Source organism: Carassius carassius, chromosome 43 (genome assembly GCF_963082965.1).
Source record: "Carassius carassius chromosome 43, fCarCar2.1, whole genome shotgun sequence".
Lineage (NCBI taxonomy): Eukaryota > Metazoa > Chordata > Actinopteri > Cypriniformes > Cyprinidae > Carassius > Carassius carassius.
In genome coordinates, this window is record NC_081797.1 from 2,598,536 (window position 1) to 2,622,269 (window position 23,734).

The window sequence follows — 23,734 nt, forward strand, 5'->3', positions numbered from 1 at the left end:
GAGGAGAGACAGTCACTGGTGCTGCACTGCAAACTCATTAGTGAAGTCGAGCATCACTCAAAAAGTACAACTCTGTCAAGAGTCACAAATGACAGGAAGAGATTGTGTGTTCTGTAAGCTTTACAACAACTGGAATGAGCAGATCCTGTTCAATTTAACATGAGTGTCTCTGTGTGCTGTGATGCATGCTAGATTCTAGATAATAGATGCAATGTCAATTATTAAAAAAATGGATTAAAAAAAATATATATAAAAACACAAACAATACATGTTTTGTGTGTATATATATATCAGGTTATAAATAGTTATAACAATACAATTAAATACAGTTATTTTATTTTTTTTATTTTGAATCTACTTGCCAGTAGTGACTGGGTGAAATTATTATAATTTTTGTAACTTTTTCCGAGCAAATACATCAGACAAGAAACATGTTTTTATGTTCAGAAATGAGCTGCAGCATAAATGCAAACACAAACGCAAGATGCGGCATCTGTAAAACTGTGCACACATGAGGGAAGAGTTTCCTTTACATGAAATCAAAAACAAGTCGACAAACGCAGTGTAATCCAGCACTGGGGGAGTTTTGTGTCTCTCTGCATTTCTAGATCATTCTTGTTCAATGTTTAGCAGCTCTTTAATCACGACTCCATCCAGATAAGCTTTGATGAAGCGCATTACTGCTCTATTGTTCATAAGCGCTTACATTTGAATGCTCTTTAAGATCTGCGATCAAAGAACCACAATAGATCACTTATCACATATGCTTACCATTCATGAAAATGCACGGCTATTTATATTTAAAGTGTCTATGATAAGGGTTAAAGTCCATCCACCTGTCTAGTTCAGGACAGAGAAATGATCTGATTGTGACAGACGCAGCTTTTATCCTCCTCACATCCTGTTTCTTCTCATCCATTCATCCATCCACACAGGAGGAGGGCTTGCTGAATCAGCACAGTCTCCTATTCACAAACACGCACTACAGCTCTGCACCATTTCAATACACACTCACTTGCACAAAAATAACAACAGCAACAGTAATAGCAATAATAATACACTCTATTAAATTATTTAAAAAACAAGCAAAATTATAATGCAAATAAATGAAAATAAAAAATAATTATATATATAATAAAACTAATTAAAAATAACATTAAAAAGTAAAAAAAAAAAAATAATAATAAAAGTAAAAAAAATCATACAAATTACATTATTTTTATGTATACCATTTATTCTTTTTTTGTATAAAAAAAATCATACAATACACTTAAATTAACATTTAAATTAGTATAAATGTAAAAGTAAATGTTATAATATATAATAATTAATAATGTATTATAATTAATTAATAATTATATAATTATAATTACTAATAATTATTATTATATTTAATTTTTTATAAATATAAAAAATAAATAAAATAAATATTTAACATTTAAATTAATAAAATAAAAATAGATTTTATTATAATTAAATAAAAGTATAAACCACTGTAGATAAAAATTTATATACACACACACACACACACACACACACACACACACACACACAGTATTATCTTTAATTAAATGCAATTATTTTATTTTGCTTCTTTTAAATTTTGAATCTAGTGAAATGATCATTGCTCTAATTAAAAACTAATTAAAAACTAAAATTAAAAATAATATAAAAATCTCTCCTAAAACATAGTATCTGCTTCACTTTCCAGTCAAAATAAAGGAAATTCTGAAGATAAAAGAATGTTAATTTCAACTTAAAATGTCCATTTGTCAGCTACTCGTATTAATAAAAAAAAAATGTTAAGTTACAGCACAACAGAAGTGGCCTCTTATCTCAAGCTCATTTTCCTACTTTTTTTCCTCTCCGTTTCATTGCTGTTCTGTTTCAGTTCTTAATCCCTGATGAGAACATCTAATCCCTGACCTGCACTTAGCGAACATTTCCATACGGATCCACTCGACTCACGGTCAGTGATTGATTGAACAGGAATACCTCCAGAGGAGATTCAGATCTGCTTCCTGTGGCTGCAGGGTGATTTGACTAATCTGGACTTTATCAGTGACAGACGACCGATGTCAAAGTGTCAGTACCTGCCGAGACAGCGCTCTGACCCTCGCTGCATGCAGGAAAATGCAAATGCTTGGCTGCAACTCAGACATGTTCGATGATTTAATCCAAGCTTCTAATTCCAAGTAACTCCTGACATTAAATTCCATGTAAGTAGTTGGATTTCACACTTCAGTGCATGCGCTTGAGATTTCCTCCTGATAACTGCAACGTCACTTTGAGGAAAATTTCCTTCTCATTCTGTTACTTGCAGACTTGTCTTGAGGTGCTGATGCACAAAAACGAGGCATTTTTTTCTGTAAATTATGGGATGTGACAGGATGAAGCTTGTTTCTACTGTGACTCTCACAACTCAGTCTTTGAAAGTTTTCCTCGCAATAGTTTTTTTCTCTTAATTCTTAGTTTACATCTCGCAATAGTTTTTTTGCCACAATAATTAAATTTAACTAAGTAAATTTTATTTAGCCATTCACAATTTTCTCCCCAAAATTTTCTTCCAGTTTATATCTTGTGATTGTAAACACAACTGTAAGTTTTCATCTCACAATTCTGTTAATATCTCGCAGTTCTCAGTTTATCTCTCACAATCCTGAGTTTATATCTCGCAATCCTGAGTTTATATCTTGCAATCCTGAGTTTATCGCAATCTTGGGTTTATATATATCGCAATCCAGAGTTTATATTTTGCAATTTTGTTTATATCTTCCAATCCTGAGTTTATATCTCACAATCCTGGGTTTATATCTCGAAATCTCGAGTTTATATCTCGCAATCCTAAATTTATATCTCGCAATCCTGAGTTTATATCTTGCAATTCGGAGATTATCGCAATCCTGGGTTTATAAATCGCAATCCTGAGTTTATATCTAGCAATCCTGCGTTTATATCTCGCAATCCTGCGTTTACTGTATATCTCGCAATTCTGAGATAATTGCAATCTTGGGTTTATATATCGGAATCCTGAGTTTATATCGCACAATCCTAAATTTATATATTGCAAACCTGAGTTTATATATCGCAGTTCTGAGTTTATATTTCTCAATTCTGTTTGTATCTTGCAAATTCAGAGTTTGAATTTCAGAATTCAGAGTTTGTATTTTGCCATTTCTATCGCACAATTCTGAGTTTACATTAATTCTGAGTTTCTCACAATTCTTTGTTTATGTCTCGCAATTCTGAGTTTATCTCATCTGCATTTGTAGCTTGACATTCTGAGTTTATATCTCGCAATCTTGAGTTTATATCTCACAATTTTGAGTTTATATCTCACAATCCTGAGTTTATATCTCAAAATCTTGAGTTTATATCTCAAAATCTTGAGATTATATCTCGCAATCCTGAGTTTATATCTCACAATCCTGAGTTTATATCTCACAATCCTGAGTTTATATCTCGCAATCCTGAGATTATATGGTATCTCTCAATCCTGAATTTATACCTCGCAATCTTGAGTTTATATATCGCAATCCTGAGTTTATATTTCGCAATTCTGTTTGTATCTTGCAATTCAGAGTTTGTATTTCAGAATTCAGAGTTTGTATTTTGCCATTTCTATCGCACAGTTCTGAGTTTACATTAATTCTGATTTTCTCACAATTCTTTGTTTATGTCTCGCAATTCTGAGTTTATCGCATCTGCATTTGTATCTTGACATTCTGAATTTGTATTTTGCAATTCTGCTTATATCTCACAATTCTGCATTTGTATCTGCCAATTTAGTTTATCGCAATTCTGCATTTGTATCTCGCAATTCTGAGTGTATATCATTGAAATACATCATTTTTATTTAAATTGTGAGAAACAAAGTCTGAACTGTGTTATAAAATTAGAATTACTGGAAAAATGTCTGTACTGTGAAATAAAAAAAGTCACAATTACCTTTTTTTCTGTGGCGGAAACAAGCTTCCATACAACAGGGTCTCATCAATGTCAATGTCAATCATTTTGTGCGCTGTTACGTGAAATCAAATTGCATTCTGCAGAATATTGCACTTGATTAACTTAGTTTGGTCAAAAATTAGACCTCAAGGTTTGCTTTTCTGTATATAAGACCTTCTCGGTATATTGTTAGGCTTCGCTGGAGAGTAATTTGCAATTAGGTTCAGATTTTGCACAATTCAGCCTTGTGCGTTCCATGAGGGTTTGATTTCACCACAAATGAAGAGAGAGAAAGACGTCCGTTTATCTGAAACCAAAACTGGTCGTATGCAAAGAACAACAAGCAACCCGAGAAACATCTAATATAGAGCTTTATATTCTAAACACCATGAGTATAGTGATTCATGAGGGATCTCCGTAATGTGTCTACATTACTTCATTATGAGTTTACTTTGGAAACACAAACACAGACCATCCAAAACAACTTTGAATTCTTTTTCTGTGGTCTGATATTTGATACCTAAATTCAGGCAAATTAAAAAAAGAATGCTGTTGCCTGAAATTTTTTAGATGAACCTTAACAAGCATATAAAATAGAGTAGAATAATTGCACAATTCTACTTCATGAGACAGAGATGGATGACCATATAATCCAATTTAGCCTCAACTCCTGGATTTTGTGTTTTTTGCACACATTTACTCCAGAATCATGTGACGTTGTTTAGTAAAACATCTAAACCTCTTTAAAACAAGATACATTTTCTCAAACTGTGCTCAAGATACCATAGTTGAGTCAAAAGTCAAAGATCCCAATATGAACAAAGATCTCAATTTACACATTCATTTTATAGCTATATGATCTTGATTTAACTTGGTTTATTGATTATTTGTTTTAGTTATTATTATTATTATTATTATTATTATTATAATTTAACTTGAATTATAAAATATTTAGAAATATAATTTATAATAGAACATTTATTTTAAGTTTTATATTAATTAAAATTATATATAGCATTATATAAAGTGAATTTAGAGAAAAAGAATAGTACATTATATAAAGTGAATTTAGAGAAAAAGAATAGTACATATTAAAATTTAAATAAAAAATAAATTTGATTAAATAATAAATATATACGTAATTGAATAATAAAAAATTAAGATTCGAATAATTAAAATAGCATAATCATAAAATGTACATTGATTAAATAAATATTTATTAAACATTAAATAGAATAATAGAATAATGATAGAATCATTTGAAATATAGTATAAATGTACATATGAATATATTAAATTTACATAGAAATTCTAAATTATTTAAAAAGCATAAACAGTACCAACATTAAAATATATTCAATCTAATACATCAATTTCAACCTAAAAAGTCCACTTGATGACAATGATTGACTCATTTGAGTCTGTTTATAAAGAAACATCTGAATACTTCAATGAAACGCAAATGAGAACTCCTTAAAGAGTGACTTCTGAGTCATAAAAGTTTCCTGGTTCAGTCTTTGACCTGCAGCGGCTCGAATGCAGAAGAAGAAAGCGAGTGTAAATCATCTGCTACCATTGGCACGTACTCCAGCAGTACTCCAGGGCTTTTAGTGCGGTTTGGGGAATGATTGGGAATCCTTCATGCTGTTAAGTGGCTCACCTGCCCCACAGTAAAGCGTCTTGTGAAACGAGGGAGGGCAGGAGAGGTTAAACCATGCTAATATTTCTCTGAAACTGGTGACAAACTCCTTTCACATGAGTGCCATGAATCACCTGGATAATGACACAAGGTGTGTGAGCGACAAGCACTTCAATCTGTCAGCACCTTCACACACACACACACACTCAACAGACACTTAATCTCACTCAAAACTAACAGATAGTATCAGTTTTTCCATTTAAATCAACTGTCGTGATCTTAGATTAGATCAATTCAGACAATTAAAGAAACAGTCACAAGCCAGTGTGACTTTCTGAACAAAATCATCTCTAAATAAGAGGTTTCATTTAATGGCTCTCCTAAAACCTAGTGAGCTGCCTTGCTGTTTGTTGTCTACATAGGCAACAAGCAAATAGTGCTCCACATGTGAAGTACACTGGAAATACAGTCAAAGCAAAAAAATTCAGACATCAGATATAAATTATTTTAGTAAAAACCACTTAGTAATTGGTTGACCTAAATTGGTATTTTTTACATAAAGGGTTGGTTACCCAGCACCTCTGGGATATGCTAGTCTCACAAGTTTGTTTACATGAGCAAAGTTGTCTTACTTTAGCAAAGGAAAACCAGTCTCCTCTTGGTTTATATCAAAATCCTCCACATTTTTTCTTTACAAATCCTCATTTTGTGCTTCAAATTGATGACCGTTTTGTTTTGCCATCCACTAGAAGGGCTTCTGTTTGGCAGACCAACTCCAAAAAACCCTGGTTTGAGACTCTAGGAAGCGGTCCCTCTGCTCCAAGCATAGCAGGGCAACATTACGACTGTCCATGGTGACAGAGAAATGAGAAAAATAGGACAAAAAACGCCACAAACAACTGTATGTGTCCGTTCTTATGTCACACGTTGGGGATACAAACTGCACAAGCATGAAGTAGATCATTGAAAAGTATTTTAATAAGATAAATCCAGGAGAACAGGCAGGGTAACCAACTTAACATAGATGAGAATGGACGAAGATTAACCAAACAAAGGGAACTAATGGGATAATTAACAAAACACCAGGTGAACAGAATGTCTAATTAAACAGACTGGGAAAAACTAGGTCACAGTGGAAACACAGAGACAGAAAACTACAGATATGTAACATTATTGAGACTGAATGAAATATATTTATGCATGTTGCAATGCATTCTTGGATTGTCATCTCTATTATTACTGCATTAGAATTGGGCTAAAACTCAATGTCTTCTACTTTTGGTACTCTTTTCACTTTGGGCGGTGATGCATTATAATGTTGCCTATGTAGTCAGCTCGCTATGTTTTGGACAAGAGCTCATTTCTGTCGTTCTCAGTATCCTGCACACTGGAAGATTTAAGACCAGCCCTTTCTGTGCATATTTATTTACAGACCTTTCTGAAATTGAGGATCCACTTTGGCCCTTTTCTTCAGACTGAAACCGAACGCTTCCTCGAATCAATTCTTCAGGGGCTCAGAAATACTCAATAACCCAGCTATTAATGTGCGCCGCAGAGAACAGCCGAATGCATCCAAACTGAAAGAGAATTAACTCTGTGGTCTGTTGATCATCATCTCTTTGAAAACAACGGAGTCTAGCGGCCGCCCCGATCGCTCCTTATGAACAGGAACAATTTAGTGGTCACTATCTGGAGGATTTACAATTAGAAAAAATTCCTGGAGTCTCGGTGCATAAGGCGTTTCATGCAGTCCATTATGAATGGATTGAGATATTCCTGGAATAGACTTCATCCTCAGACACAGCTTCTAAAGAGCGACTCAGACAACAGTTTTAACGTCAAGACCACACAAAATCAACTTGAAAAATCGCCAAATGCTCCGTATCAATATCGAAACACCATCCAAGAGCACGGTCAACGTCAAGATAGCCACTGAAGCTGTTTTCGTCTTCATTTCTGGCTGAACTGTTCCTTTGATGGCAACACAAAAGGACATTTCGCAGGCTTCTCATACAGAACAACATGTTTTGTAAGGAATGAGTCAGTGAATCTATGCATATCTGCGTTTATGATGTTTTTTGGGCGCCTTCTGCAGTTACTTCCACCATCGTCAAAGTGACACGTTCACTTACCATCAACCATATACTGAAACGGAGCCAGATATGAATAACGCTACTAGCAACACTAGAACATTTCAAAAACTTCTGTGAGTTCAAAGATGCTCTACACTCAACACTACAAAAAATAAAATAATAAAAATAAATCAAGTTTTTTGCAGCTCTTGAACTTACTGAACAGGGTTTTGCTGTATGGTTTTTTGAGGATTAAAAAGTTATAAATACTCATTATAAGTATATCAGATCAGGATATTGGTTTCCCGGTTCATTAAAACACTAGAACAAAGAAGGGTTTCTTGAGAAGAGGTTTTCAAACCCGGGTCCATGGAGAATGTTTGAGAAAAAATGCAAAAATACATGAATGATAAAAATAAGACTAAACTCAATAAATTGACTAAAATAAAAGATAGAAACATTAAAAGAAAAAAAATATATAAAATACATTAAAAAAAATAATTGACTACCATAAACACATATGATAAAATAAACACAAAAAAAATATATTGAGTAAATTAATTAGTACACTACTACTATACTAATTCTATATACTGTACTACTACTAATAAAATAATAGTATTGAAATTTATTTTTTAATAAATTGATTAACATAAAAGTAAATAAAATACCATCGATAAAAATAACCATAAAGCAAATAAATTTACATAATAATAAGAAGAAGAAGAAGAAGAAGAAGAAGAAGATCATTACATATTTTTAAACAAATTGATTACCATAACTATAAAAAAACATTAAAATAAAGTATATGACAATGTAGTACTCTCTTAACAGTAAATGAGAGGCAAACTCATTACACCACATTAAAGTATTTAAAATGAAACTTATACATAACACTATTGAAAAATAGAAATATACATACATAGATACAAAACAAAATATATGCAAATAATTTAATATTTTCGTGGCCCAAACTCTACGCAACAGGGTGGTCACAATACTACTGCTAATAATAATAAAAATAATTTAAAAAAAGGGTACAGAACTACCGTGTGTAGAAAAAAAGTAATAATGTAGCATAATAGAAACTAAATATTTGCCAAATAATGTTTTAAACATATTTAGAATAAGAAAAATGTCACAACATAAATTGGTGTCCAAGTCGTCTAAATTTTTAATAATAATAAAAAAAATGATTTAATTAAAGTTTAGGAAAATGAAAACATAATTTATTGTTTTCCTTCATTCACAAGTGCTTTAGACAGCAGGACACAGAGCAAAATCCAATAAAAGTAGTTTATAAATGAGAATTCCATCAGTGCGTATTTTAGATGACAGTAAATAAAGTTCAGAGATTCACCGAAGGAGTGTAGAATTTCAAAGGAGCTGCGATGCGTTTTGTGAAGCTGAAGCGATGGGAGTTTACAGAGCATTTGACCGCAGTTTAACAGCAACAAATCACTTCTAAATGAGGGGAAATGTATAAATGGCAGCGTGACAGAGAAAAGCACCCTACAACCCGCTCAGGAATGCCTCTTCACACAATAGCCATGAAAATGTAAATGTTTGCCCGCTTGTAGCTCATTTCGACAATATAAACAGCAGGAGAGAGAGAATGAAAAGACAGAGCAGAGTGATCGTGGTGTTTCCCAAGGAAAGCATCAAACTGATTATTGCTCACTAAGTATTAAACTCATTCTGCAGTGTCTGAATCCTCAAATCATGTGTGTGCCGTTTCGGTAGAAGGTGATCAGATGCACCAATTGCACCTGCTGGACCGGAAAACATTAAGGAGGGAGACTTTACATGACAGACAGGAAAAAAATCACCCCTGAAATATACCCCTTAAAATATACTTATACTTTCAAGTCATTTTCTAGAAAAAAATCTAAATTAATTCTGTTTTTGATGTAAACATGGGAAATATCTGCCAGTAAACTTGTTTTCTCTTTTGAGTTAAGTTTTTCCTTTTCTTAAAACATTGGCATATCTCAAATTGGCAGATTTCAGCTTTAACCATAAACTCACTTTATTCTGGTATCCCCCCCCCCCCCTCCAAAAAAAAAAAAAAAAAAAACCCAAATTCACTTGATTAAGCAAAATTATGTTTGTTTAAAAAACAAAAATCCAATAAAATCTGCTAAAGGGTAAAGAATAAACTTGTTTTCCCCTTCTAATAAATGTTATTTTTCTGAGCCCCAACAGTAGATATTTTTTCTTTTTTTTCAGAAAACAAAATGTGACGTCTGTTCTGTCTTGCAAATTGAAATAAGATATTAAGTCTTGTTTTCTGAAAGAATGAATGAATAAATAAAGCCAGATTTTGTTTTAAAACATCTGCTTGTTTTCCCTTTGAATTACGTTTATTTATACAATATAACTAGCCTGATTTCGTCCTACTCATATTCTAGGCAGAATGAACTTCCCATCCAAAAAATGTTGTAGGCGGGGTTTGGGCTGGCACCCAGGCTACAACATAACATTGTTTTCAGCAAAAAGACTCAATTTGATTAATTTGAGTCTTGTTTTCTGCCAATATAATCAAAATTAAGTGAATTTTAAAATGTATACCTGCCAATGGGGTTAGAAAAATATACTTATTTTCACTTTTATTTCACTATATTTTAATAATTTTTTTTTTGTCATCTCAAGTAAATATATATTGATGTAAGGCTGTTTAAATATTTTTGCCAAAAAAAAAAGACAAAAATTAAATTAAAAATTTAATTAAATTTATGCATTTAGCAGACGCTTTTATCCAAAGCGACTTACATTGCATTCAGTCTAACAATTTTCCTAACATAAATAAAGCTAAAATACTGAGTAAAATGTATAAATCCTATCATTTTTTAATTAGTAAGTGAAACAATAGGAATTATGCAATGATAGCCATAATATTAGAAATAAATATGCCTATTCTATATATTTAGTTAAATTTAGTTTGAAAATATGCATAATAGTTAACTAATCATTAGTCATCCAGAAGAGGCTTGGTCGAACAAAACTTTATTAGTTGCTTAGGCACAAAAAAAGCATTCATCCACCTCAAATATGGCTTTTCATCTCTAGTATGTAAGTATTAGCAAGTTTACATGAATTCTTGTATACATCTTGTAAATCTGTAAAGACCATATAAAGACTTAAAAAAAAAAAATGTGCTTTTGTAAAATAATGAAAGCAAACAGGATGTGCTGCTGCCGTCTCAGTCTCCGTGAATTTGAGCGCGAAACCCTGTGTATATCTTTGCCTTACCGACATTACAAATTTGTCTATAGAGAGTCTAGAAATGTCTACTTACAAACGAACCAATTCAAATGGAAAACAAATATTCAGAGATTATGTAATCCATTTGAAACATGGTGCATCACTACTGCGGAGATGACGAGTGCGCTGTGTCAAGCTTTATGCATGTACTTGGGCGCTTTTTAGGCAATTAAAGACTCATTATAATGATTTAAACAGTTTATTGATAAACATGCGATTAGTCGACTAATGCTTCAAATGAATGACTTCTAGTCGACCAGAAAAATCCTTAGACACGGGCAGCCAAAAATATTTAACTTTTAACCTTTTGATTATCTAATCAGTCAAATTAGAGGTTGGTTAAACTCATGGGTGATTTTACCTCCGCTTCATTCATCACACAGGGAACAGAAGGTCAAACCGAGCGCATTGCATTGTTAGATAAAGCACTCTTTGCTAGCCTGTGCATGCACAGAATTCAGTAAAAACTGCACATTATACATACTATAAATACTATACATACTCCATACTGCAGAAATAGGTTGTATGCTGTTCCAAACATAATTGTAGAACAGTAAGCCGCAGCTGATAGCATCTTTGTAGCCTGGTGTACACGCAAATGAACAGAGGTGAATCCAGTTCCACTTAATCAGCACTGTATTAATCACACCAACACAAACATGCTTTCGCAAGCCTTTGAGGGTCAAGTGTGTGCACGCACAGCCTGGCGTGTGTAACCAGGGTTTGCCCACAGCACAAAGACTGCCTTCTTTCATAACACCACATTTGCCCGTTTCTGAAAAGACTTCAGAGCTTTTGTCACAGTAAAGGACTGGATTCTGTCTAATCAAAGCAGCATTTATACGCTTATCTTCACAGGATTGTTTCTACTTGTGTTCGTGCAGAACTGAAGTCACAAATCGAGCTTGCATCATTGCTACAGGCTTCCTAAAGACCTGAACAACAACCACGTGGACATCAATTAGATTAAAACCTTTCAATATTCAAAGGAAAGACAGTCTTGCATAAAGAAAATAAATATATATACATATATATAATTTTAATAATACAATGTATTTTAAAAAGAACAATAGAATTAATAAAACAGAAAAACTAATTATATATAAAAAAAACTATAAACAATTGGTAAGGTCCCGGTGGTAATTATTCTGTTTACTAATATTAGCTAATAGTGAGCAATTTGTTTGTTACAGTATTTATTCATCTTTGTTGGTTAATAAAAATACTCTGTTAGTTATAAACTAATAAAATGTACTGTTAGTTCATGTCAGCTGAAGTCCATTAAATAATGTCAACAGATGCAAATTTCAGTAATGTATTAGTAAATGTTGAAATTAACCAATTAACAAAAATACTGTTATATTATTTAAAAACAATTTGCATATTAATAGCAGTGCTGTCAAATGATGTGTGTACTGTGTGTGTGTGTGTGTATATACACACAAACACATGCATGCATATATTTAAGGAAAACTTAAGAGTTATTTGCAAGTGCTTCGATCAACACCCTGGTGGTATCTTATTTCACACAATCCAGAAAACAAACCAAGTGTGCTTAAGATCCATGACAAGCACTGACCTACTCGCAGCTCCTGTCCGAAGACGGTGCGTTCCCCCAGCGCCGAGCAGTTCCAGCGGCCGTATCTGAACTGGTACTGGCATTCGTTGATGCCCAGCTGTGCCCCCTCTCCGATCACGATGATAGCGTCTGGCCGGCTCTGGCAGATGGCGCGCTGGCGGGGTGCGAGACCGGGGATCTTATTGCAGATAATGTTCGCACCAAGAGCCACCACAGAGGAAAGAGCCCTGTGGGACAGAAGAGACAAACACAACTAGTAAAAATGAACATTTTGAAGTGCTTCTTGTCCCATCATTGCTTTTAACAATAACACCTGGACCAAAGAACTATCACAAATGAGATCTCTATAGTATCTCATAAGCATTACTTGAAATGGGTGAACGTTTACACCTCTCAAATCAAAACTCGCACATTTACCAATGCATTTTTATTGCTTGACAAATAAGATTCACCCACAGTAGTGCAAGTGAAAAGAGATAGTAAAGATCTGACCAATGCAGAAGATAGAATATACTAAAAAAGAACACCAGAGAATAATAGAATGGGAATAAATAAAATAGACTTGAAAAACATAATTGAAGAGTAATGCATAAAATGAATGGAACAGCTGAACATGACAGAATAAACAAAACAGAACAGAATTAAATACAAGTTAAAATGCCAATACACAACTGTAAGAACAGAATCAATAGAGTAGAATAGAAATCAATAATCCAAGACATAATGTAGAGCAGGATAGAACCGATACAAATAGTAGAAAAGAATAATTACTTAATGTAAATGTATGAAATAGAACAGAAATGAATAAACTAGAACAGCATAACTCGACATGATATATTGAAAGGGTGAGTAGAATATAAATGAACAAAACAAAATCGATTTGAACAGAAGTGAATAGGCAGTAATGAAGAATAGAATCAGAGGATAGAATAGAGCAAGACATGAATGTAGAGCAGAATAAGTATAAAACAAACAAACAAACAAATAGAACAGAAAAGAAAAACTTAAAAAATAAAATAAAATAGAACTAATTAGACCAGAACAAAATTCCTAAACATGTCACAGAATATAAAGTTGGCAGAATAAAATTGAGCAGAAGCGAATAAGCCAACACATAACTGTAATATGGGATATAATCAAATAATATAATATACCAGGAAATTACTATAGAGTAGAAAAAGAAAACACAACTGAACAAAAAAAATGAATAAAATAAAATTGAATATACCAGAACATCATAACTGAACATGACATAACGGAAGAAAACTGAACAGAATATAACTAAACAGAAGTGAATAGGCCAACTCATAACTGTAATATGGAATATAATCAATAAAAACATAATTTATTAGAATAGAGTTGAATAGATCAAGATATAACTAGAGCAGAATAGAATAAAAACAAAAAGAACAGAAAAGAAAAACAATTGTAGAATAGACCAAGACATATATTTACAGCAGAACAAAACAAAAACAAATAGAAAAGAAAAAGAAAAACATAACTGAACTTAAATTATGAAAAGAGTAAAACTGAATAGACCAGAACAGCATAACTGAAGTAAACGTAGAATAAAAGTGACCAAAATATTGATTGAATAAAATAGAATAGAATTTATCAGTGAATAGGCCAACACATAACTATAATATAGAATAGAATAGAATAATCCAAGATATAATGGTAGAGCAGAATAGGATGAAAAAACAAAAACAATGAATGAGTAAAAACAGAATAGAACTGAAAGAACCAGAACAACATAAACAAACATGAAATAAACGCCAAAATTTAACAGAATAGAACTGAACAAGTCAATGCATGACTGTAAAATAGAACTGAATACAACCAATATAAAATAAAAATGCCACCCATGAACATGATCTAACAGAGTAAAGATTAATAGAATTGAATACCACCGTTGAACATGACTGAAGAGATTAAAACAACTAAATACTAAATGAGAACAATATACACGACAGAACAGAACAATGTGTGACTGGTTCTAAAGATCATATTTTTCATGCCCCTTTTTTGATTCAACTCATATTTTCATGCAACTGTGACCACACAAAGCGGGTCATGTTCCAAACGCACACATCTCTGTCATCAAACGGCTTCTCGTGTTGATACAGCCCCTCAACAGCGCTCTTAATATGCACGCTGAGAATTTCTGGCGCTCTCTGTTTGCACAAACCTGCGTGGCTAAACAAGCGGGCTTCTATGTTTACGGGCATTGAACCCGTTCAGATATGTGCCTTTCAAACATGTCAGAGACGAGGGCTGTAAAATTCTGGCAAGACGCATGCCGACTTTGAAGAGTGACGTCACTGGCTGTAGAGGACTGCACCGCAAGCGCGGCGAGTTGCAACAAGAAATGCATGTGTCAGCAGAAACGGCATGCAGGGGTGGACGGGCCACTCTCACTGCTGGGAGAATAGCTGCGACCTATGGATTCCCCGTCAAAACAGATCAAACGCCGTGAAACAAAGACACGGAATGTTCATTGGAAATCGGATACGGCTGGTTTGCTTCTTTTCTGGTCGTGTTTCCTGTCCACAAAGGCTTTAGAATTACTCTTAAATAAAAAACCACATGTGGGATGCAGCCGAGGGACCCCTCTCTCACTCTGTGTTTAAGAAAATCTCCTGTTTCTGCATATAATGGAGACGCGAGGGGCGAGCGGCTAAAAGTGTATGTTTATTTAAACCCTTCAGCGAACACAAACTAACACTCCACCACACGTTAATATAGTGGCGCGATGCAGCGCCTCCAAAGCCATCCAAACCAGTGTGTTTGGGCATTAGGTGGGCCGCTGTGACGACTATGAAGTTTTCCTGCCAAATCTGTAGATCTGTTCCTTGTGTGCTGCCTACCTATAGAGCATCATAAGCACCTTTAAAAAACAATGTGGGCAGATTCTAAAGGCAGCATCCCGTGTCGCCTATCTTTGGGAAACCATAGAATACAATGCAAGGTGAGAGAAATATTGTTTGTGAATAATGCTTACTTACAGAAATCTTTATTCAGCATCAGCAAAGATGCATTAAACGGATCACAAGCGAGAGTTTATCATGTTAGAAAAACATTTCTGTTTCAAGTGAATGCAGTTCTTTTGAACTTTGTTCATCAACGAATCCTAAAATAATTGTATCAAGGTTTCCACAAAAATATGAAGCAGCACAACTGTTTCAAACATTGCTGATAATCAGAAATGTTCTTGTTCCAGCAAATCAGAATGATTTCTGAAGGATGACGCTGAAGACTGGAGTAAACACAGCTTTGCATCAGAAATAAATTACATTTGAACTTGTATTCAAAGAGAAAACTGTAATTTTGAATTGTAAAAATATTTTGCTATTTTTACTGTATTTTTTATTAAATATATTATAAGTATTAATGTGGCAGAAGAGACTTCTTTAAAACAATAAAACTTCTGATCTCAAAATGTATCATTAATAATGGTTCAAACTCATAACGACCAACAAAACGTCTTATCAACTACATAGCAAGACCCTGGCAACCACATAACAAGCTTCATAATCATAAAAAAAATATATATTAACCACATAGCAACAACCTGCACAAAATGACCAACAACACCCTGGCAACCAGAGAGAAAGAGAAAGAGAGATTTATAAATAATGTGTGTGCACAAGACTACAGGATTTGCGAAACTAATCATATGATATAGTCATCACATAGTTTCATCTGCAAATGTTTTTTCCCATAGCTACATAAATCAGATTGTGGGCCACAGCACATGCTGCTCTAGAAACAAATGAAACACTCCACCCTCTTTTCTTTAATTTATTTGGCTTTCATTTAAAGCCTCTTATTATGGCTGTCCTGCTCATCCACGGTCATAAAGCACCGACTGACGTTGTTTCTGGTTAAACAAGTGATGTCTTCAGTTAAACAAGTTGAATATAGACTGGATCCTTCAGTGCAGGTTATTGTGATGTAAAACGCAAAGCAGTGAGCTTCAGGAATATGTGTGTCATACACTGAGATTTAATTTCGCACTTTTATAGAAAAGATCAGTGAGAAAGATCTCAAGATTAACTCATCCAACTCTTCTTAAAAACCAAATTTTTTACACATTTTCGCATGCATTTCAAGTAAATTTTGACACGAGATTAAGATAGCTAAAGAAAATCAGTATTAAGATCCACCTCAACTTCTAAAAACACATACTGTAACCTGCTAGCTGCACATTTAAAGGCTACTTAACTAGTCCTTGAGTTTACAGGTAATGCTGGAGGATATTTTTAACTCCCAAACACACATGCTATTTTCCCATCTGAAAATATCTGTGTTTTTACCAACTGACTCTACATTTAAATAGCCCCGAGTGTAAGTTTAATTGTGGCCCATATAAAATATAACAAAATAAATCAGGTCTGTCTCACGAGGAAGATTTCAAACATGAGTAGGATTTCCTGGTAAATGAGGAATAAATAATCCACAGGATGAGTAAATGCACTCTACTTTTAAACACAAGAAAATAAATGTTCCCTGTGCGCTTGGCTCCAGCTATCACCCAGTCCATTCTACTTAAAACAAATCCTGCTAAAACAAACTCTAAGCTACCAACATGGACAAAGTGGCACCGGAAAACTTTCAAACCCCAAACTGTACATCTTTAAGCTTTGAGAAAAAGAGCAAATGTGACTTTTATGGGCCTATTTATATGTCTAAAACTGCAATTTATTAAAACTGTGTCTCTTAGAGAATAGCAGAGCATGCTTCAAACTAATTGGGCATATAGTGAAATTACATTTATCCCAAAAATAAGTTGTTTTATCATCTGGGATTAAATAGTTATGCTGCTATGATGGCGAAAGTTTTCAATGTTTAGGCTTTATGTGAAAACAAAATGTGATAACATCAGCCAATGTTTCATTTTATATTTTATTTTTAAGTATGTAACAATAAATTGGAGGGGACCAAGTTTTTATTGGAAATCAACCACTATACTAAGTATCAACGTGCATGGTGTTAGAAACCTTACAAAACTCGTTTGAAATAGACAAGTATATTAAAAATAGTTTCAGATGAAGTAGATTCACCCTGTGAGAGATTCCTAAAAAACTCAAACATTCCCATAAATATTAGCGAGAAAGAAGCACCGACCACAAACTTCCCTTTAACCTTCTTTTAAAAGCCATTAATTCCACAAAATGTATCAAATTTGCTATGTGCCGAATTAAGATGGTTTAAAATGTAAAAGCAATTTGTGATGTGCAAACCAATGCTATACATAGACTTACTCACTTTAATGCCAGCAGAAACCCACATCTATTTTAAAAACTGAGTTTGGGGTCTCCAGCTGCTAAATTAGGACCATAGTCTGGAGGTCATTTGACAAAGAGACACAACAAAGAAATTATAGGAGAAATAATTTACAGACCGTCTTGGAGACCAAATGCATCGCTGCCAGTCAAACGTTCTGTTCAGAAGTTCACTTGGACAAGATGCAAATACAATGCACTTGAACTTGTAAACGTAAATAATATGAATGTAAATCTGGGGGAGACTGGGGCTAGTTGTCACACAGAGTAACTGCCATAAGGGCTTAAACAGAACAACTATAAAGCTCGAAGTCAAAAGTCAAATCTCTCTAGCAAAGCTTTTTACTAGTCGTCTCTCACATTTTCATAAAAATACTTAAAAGTCAGGTCGAAGACAGTTGTCGCATGCAGTTTTTTCAGTTTCTTTTCATTTCAATTTAGGACAGATGCACGTATGTTAAACTTATTTATTAAAAGAGTCTTAAAATGGCCTGTGATATAAAGAGATTACGCCATATATCGTGACAACTTGCCCCATTATAAGGATTAATTTCTTGAGCAATAATAGTGGTAAAGTTCAACTGCTTTATGCTTTGTGTCTGTGCAGAAATAAACATTAAATGAGAAATATTCTGTGTGACAACTAGCCCCACTGTCTTCTATTTCATTAGTATTATTGCAAACAAATGCATGCAAAATGTGTTTAGAGCAGGTGAAGGTTGAACCAAGGAACCGTCTGACTGTAAAACCAAACTGACTCATAATTGAACACACACACACAGACAAACATGCACACACACTTTATATATGAATCTTACTGAACTTCTCTGCCACTCAGTGGCCAAATGAAATTCTCTTCTATTCAGCTTCAACACTGAACACATGCATTTACTGACCCGAACCAGATTTGCACTTTAATTCCCTCTTTTTCACTGTAACAAGTAGAAATCTTCATTTGTTGTTTCATTAATGAGCTATTTCTATCTATCCTAACCCTAAAGATGATTCAGTCATATTAAATAATCAGAATAAAACCACCACATGACACATTTTTCATGTTCACCTGACAAAACATTCCTTACATTGTAAATTAATGGACTTCTCTTCAAAGTTTCAGATTACATGAGAATAAAAAAAAAATCTTGTGAAATAAGACTGAATCTTGCATTTTAAGTTCCTAAGAGTCTCATCAACAGCATCCTTCATGAATCTTATCTTCACTAAATATTAACTACTGTATTTACTCAACGCATCACAGGTTCATTCAGAAAAACCAGTCCAGATGCAGGAATCTCCCTGGATCAATGCGAAACGTTAATGTTTTATTAATCCATCCTCGAACATGATATAGACACATCTACTCGCTCTTTATTCTGACTTTTCAACATTGTAGAGTGATTGTAAAGTGATGAAAACTCAACATGTGTGAACATGTCACGCTAATGAAATCTATCCTACGTTTGAGCATCTTTTTTGTCTAGATCCCAGCTCTACTCACATTCGACATTCATTCATTAACCAGATTTGTAAAAAAAAAAAAGGAAAAAAAAGGATTCCATATTGGAATCTGTCATAGTAAGCCATTCTAAAAGATCCCAGCATGCATTTTCACGAATGTTCCTTTGGGATAATTGTAAAGGATGTGTGGGATGTTTCTCAAACAGTATCAAAGGAGATCCCATGCATGCTAGACACTTGTTAGGTGGGTTTCCATCACCTGTCCAACTAATGCATTTCAAAACATGCATTTAAATGTTCGTTTTGTAAAGCTATATATTATATAGAGCCTAGTGCAAACACTGTACACATTCCCTAAAACATTTAAGCCATCGTAAGAAATTCAAGTCATGTGCGTCCAAACTTTTGACTTGCACCGTACGAACGCGAAATCAAGAGATTTAGACGTTTGTAAACTTACAGGTAGCTCCCGCTGGTGAGGATGAGGAAGATCTGCGGGTAATAGACAGACAGCAGCACACTGCGCGAGGAGAAGAGGATCATGGTGACATGCGGACGCTTTTCTGACGGACTGAGAGAAAGAAGCGCGTTTAGTTCCAGTTGCGAGTCTGTGATGTTCGCGAGCGGAGCTCCTTTGAGGCTGCGCGTGACTCCCAGACGCGTGCGTGTGCGCAGGAGACGCGCTGTATCATCGCGCGGTTCGGTCAGTCGGAGCGATCTGATGGGTTTCTGGGAGATTCGGGGATGGAAACAGAAGTGGCTCTCTCCTCTCCAGAGACTCCGGGCTGCCATTGGGCAGAGGACGGCACCATCACACCACCACCATCCGCCCACTTTTGGATAAAGGGGCCACTAGGGGCCACACTGACAGCGCGCCCGTGCCCACTGGAGAGGTCCCTAGAGCTTCACTTATTGACCCAGAAGTCCCACTGATATGTATTCCACTTTAAATATTCACGTCGTTTGTATATAATCAACGTGCGAGTTACACAGTCACTTCATGGGCTCCATTTTTTTCACGGAAGTTCCTGTGGCTCAGTGGTAGAACATTGCGTCAGCGGCGCAAGGTTGTGGGTTCGATTCCCAGGGATCACTTTAGTTAAAAACCGTTAGCCTGAATGCACTGTAACTCCCTTTAGATAAAAGTGTCTGCTAAATGCATAAATTAAAATTAAGGGTCCAACTCAACTGTGTTTTAGCGCTGAAACTTAATTTAAAACACTTTCGAAACAAACCATTACGTTGTTGGGTTATAAAAATCTACAGTAGTCTGATAAAAAGTGACATTATTAAAATTTCATCCAATAATAATCCTCCTGACTGAGATCGTACGAACGATTGATGGTTACCTATTCAGTGGCTAGCCTTAGTATTTAGTTTTTATCTATTGCCACGTGAAAATACGCGTCCTGGTAAAATTATTTGCGGTCACTCAGCCATTATCAAAATGTTAAAAGGCAAAATATCTATTTTCACTTTGCAGTAGATAAATGCTAACGAAACTGCTGAAGTCACCATAACAGCAGTAGACTTTAGCGCTTTCTAATTTTTAGATATTTACCTACACTAGGCGACCTGGGTTCGTTAGCATTTATTTACCGCCAAAAGTGAAAAAACACTCCCCGGCTAACTTTCTTGGAGTCAATCAACCTTCTTAAAACTGGAAAATATGTAATTTCATGTTGCAGTAAAGAGTCGCTTGCGAATAGAAATTGTGTTCGTTTTTGGAAGTTACAGCGATTTCTATTAGAATCTTTGGATTGGCATAGCATAAATACTGTCATGACTTTTAACTTTATTTCACTGTATATAAAGGTTTGTAGCAACAGCAGAGCCCTTTTTTGGCACTTACTAAACAGTCATAATGTGTTTTTTCAGCTACAAATACAATTTAGATTCTAAATTTTAGAAGATAAAACATGAGGACGCTGGTCCAAAAGATTACCCATAAATCTATAGGCCAGCTTTATTCATGTGCTGAGCGAAATGCAGTGCTTGTACCTGCATGTGCTGTATGTCATCATACTGAAAGATGGTAAAGGGGGTATAGTGACAGACATCAAGCCTCAGGGATGACAAAACAGGTTTGACCTGATGAGACCCCACATTATCTAGAGATCTCAAAGCATGCTTTCAGTCATATGAGGTCTTGTGAGCCGTTTTATGCCTTCTCAAGATTGCATGATTAATCTCAGAGCTTTGACATAATGACAAATGTGCTTCCAAAAGTGAGAAGAGGAAAAAAGTGACTCATGAGGTGCTTTTCTATTTTATAAGTTGCTCTAAGCTGTATAATCACCTGTTTCGGATAAGAAACAGCGGCATGAATGGATTTCCACTTCAAAAGGTGGATAAACTATGATCTGTTTGTGCATGCAAAGGCATACGCAGATCTAGATATGATATCCTAATTCCATTTTGCATTGCTGAGAGTATAATTTCTCAAATGGGCGCAGAATGAAAGCAAATAAACGAGAGCAAATAGTTAAATATATCAAGTAAATCATGAATAGTCTAGATGACAGGCGACCCTCTCTTGGAATACAAACAAATCCCTCAAGAATTCAGGTGAAGTCTTGCAAAACTGGAGGGTGAAGGAATGTGGAAATACAACTCGGCATGCTGTTATTACTGAGGGTATAGAGAGGTGAAAGCAAGAGAAAACCACAGCATGGATCTTCCTTTAAACTTGTTAACTGAGAAAAACATGGACCAAATGCAGTGAGAAAAATAGATGTAAAGATCCAGTTTACACATGTGAAGACCAGTCAATGAGCAGGTGTAAAGATCTTTTTAGTACACACTTAGTGCATACTGAACAACTGCATGTTATTTATAATCACAATTAATGCAATGCAAACTTTTAGATTAGAAAGCGGCCATTGTATTCAATAAATGTGCCATTTTGAACTCCAAAATGAATTCAAATACTTTTTTTCCTTTAGTAAACGGGTAGTTGACATGAAATACTAGTGGAAAGTTAACAAGTTCTGTGGTGTAGAAGAAGGCCATAATGCATCAAAAACAGTTTTAAACAGTATTTTTATTCATCTTTTATGATCTCATACTAATCGGAAACTATATGGGATATAAAAAGACTGCAGGACCATTTAATAAGAACTAGTGAAGGCAAAATGTAAAAAAATGGTGCAATCACCTAATATATAAATATATATATATATATATATATATATATATACATTTGAACTTAAAATGTTGATGAAAAAGCAGCTAAACCACAGCATTATTTCAGTATCATTGAGTTTTTATTACTATTTAGAATATTAGAATATTTGATTATTTAAATATTTTATTTTAATTTTAAATTAAACGTTTTAGTAATTGTTCTTTTTTTTTAAATTAGTTTTTAGTTGTTGTTTTTTTTAACTAAACGAAAATAAGAAATGTTGCATTGGCAACTAGCTTCAGTTTAATATATATATATATATATACATTTTTTTTTTATTATTTTATTCATGTTTATTTCAAGTAAAGAATGTTTTTATGGTTTTAGTTTGTTAACTATAATAACCCTGCACTGACATGAGCTTATGTGTCACCTACTCAAACGTAAACATCAAATGCATTGTGTTTAAAGCACATAACGAGTATAGCATAAAGTAGATCCTCCGCTTACCCGAGTCGAGAATAAATGATGCCGAAACAAAGGAGCACATTAAAGATCCACAAGCGTAGGGGTCTGACCATGGTGTCCAATCAGTGCAGAAATCCAGCTCACATCGGCCACTCTGTTCCACCTGCGCAGGTAAACACGCTCTTTCTGTCTCTCCGACGTGTCTTTCTGATTCCCTGGAAAGTTAGAAACCTGAGAGCCATAGTCAGGGTTCAGCTCACACTCTGGGATGCTTTGTCGTCTCGTTCTCAGGTCTGAAGGCGAGATGTTACAAATGCTTACAAATGCTGTGTTTTCAAGGAGGAGCGAGTCGAATGTTTTCAGGTGAACCTGCCGTGCGCGTCAAGTTCCTCCTCCTCCTCCTTCTCTCTCTTGGGTGGAATGCTGACACTTTTATGTTCCAGGCTCATCGACTTGCTGCTGCTGCTGCTGGTGGTTTGTTAAATTCTTTCCATTTCTCTGCAGGTGAAAGTCTAGGGCAGGTAACACAAGCCTTTTTCCACGCCCCTTCAGCTTTACGCTCACAGATGAGAGCATTTTACTGGCATGAAGCACGTGCTTTGGCTGCACGGACCGCAAATGAAAGGCATCGAGGTTCAGCCCATCCCCTTTTCATAATGAAATTGGCTGCAAGTCCATTGCACAATCATGCAACAAAGTGATCGTTCCATGCAGACATGTCTCATGGCTGATATTTCATGAATCGGGCTACATGGGGAGGGATGAGAGAGTGTTGTCCTGACTGCGTGATTCTGTGGCTTTACACATTCAAAATTGTTTTTTGGGGTCCCAATAATACATTAAGCAATGCATTTGAATCAGTGGTTTGATTATGTATAGATTTGCATGTAATGT

The 23,734-nt window shown here is 34.7% G+C and overlaps 1 protein-coding gene across 2 annotated transcripts in view; it reads right to left on the reverse strand.

Moving 5' to 3' along the window:
- wnt7bb (wingless-type MMTV integration site family, member 7Bb) overlaps positions 1 to 23,233 on the reverse strand; it is a 41,944-nt gene extending 18,711 nt beyond the window's left edge. The window contains exons 1-2 of one of the 2 annotated variants that reach the window (XM_059536035.1): positions 19,706 to 20,058; positions 12,503 to 12,729 (exon numbers count right to left, since the gene is read on the reverse strand). In XM_059536035.1, coding sequence (XP_059392018.1) covers positions 12,503 to 12,729; positions 19,706 to 20,037 — 559 coding nt within the window. In that variant the 5' untranslated portion in view covers positions 20,038 to 20,058. Of the gene's footprint in view, positions 1 to 12,502; positions 12,730 to 19,705; positions 20,059 to 22,882 lie in introns of those variants that run through there. The other variant, XM_059536036.1, reaches the window with a different exon arrangement.
- Between the last annotated feature and the right edge of the window lie 501 nt (positions 23,234 to 23,734).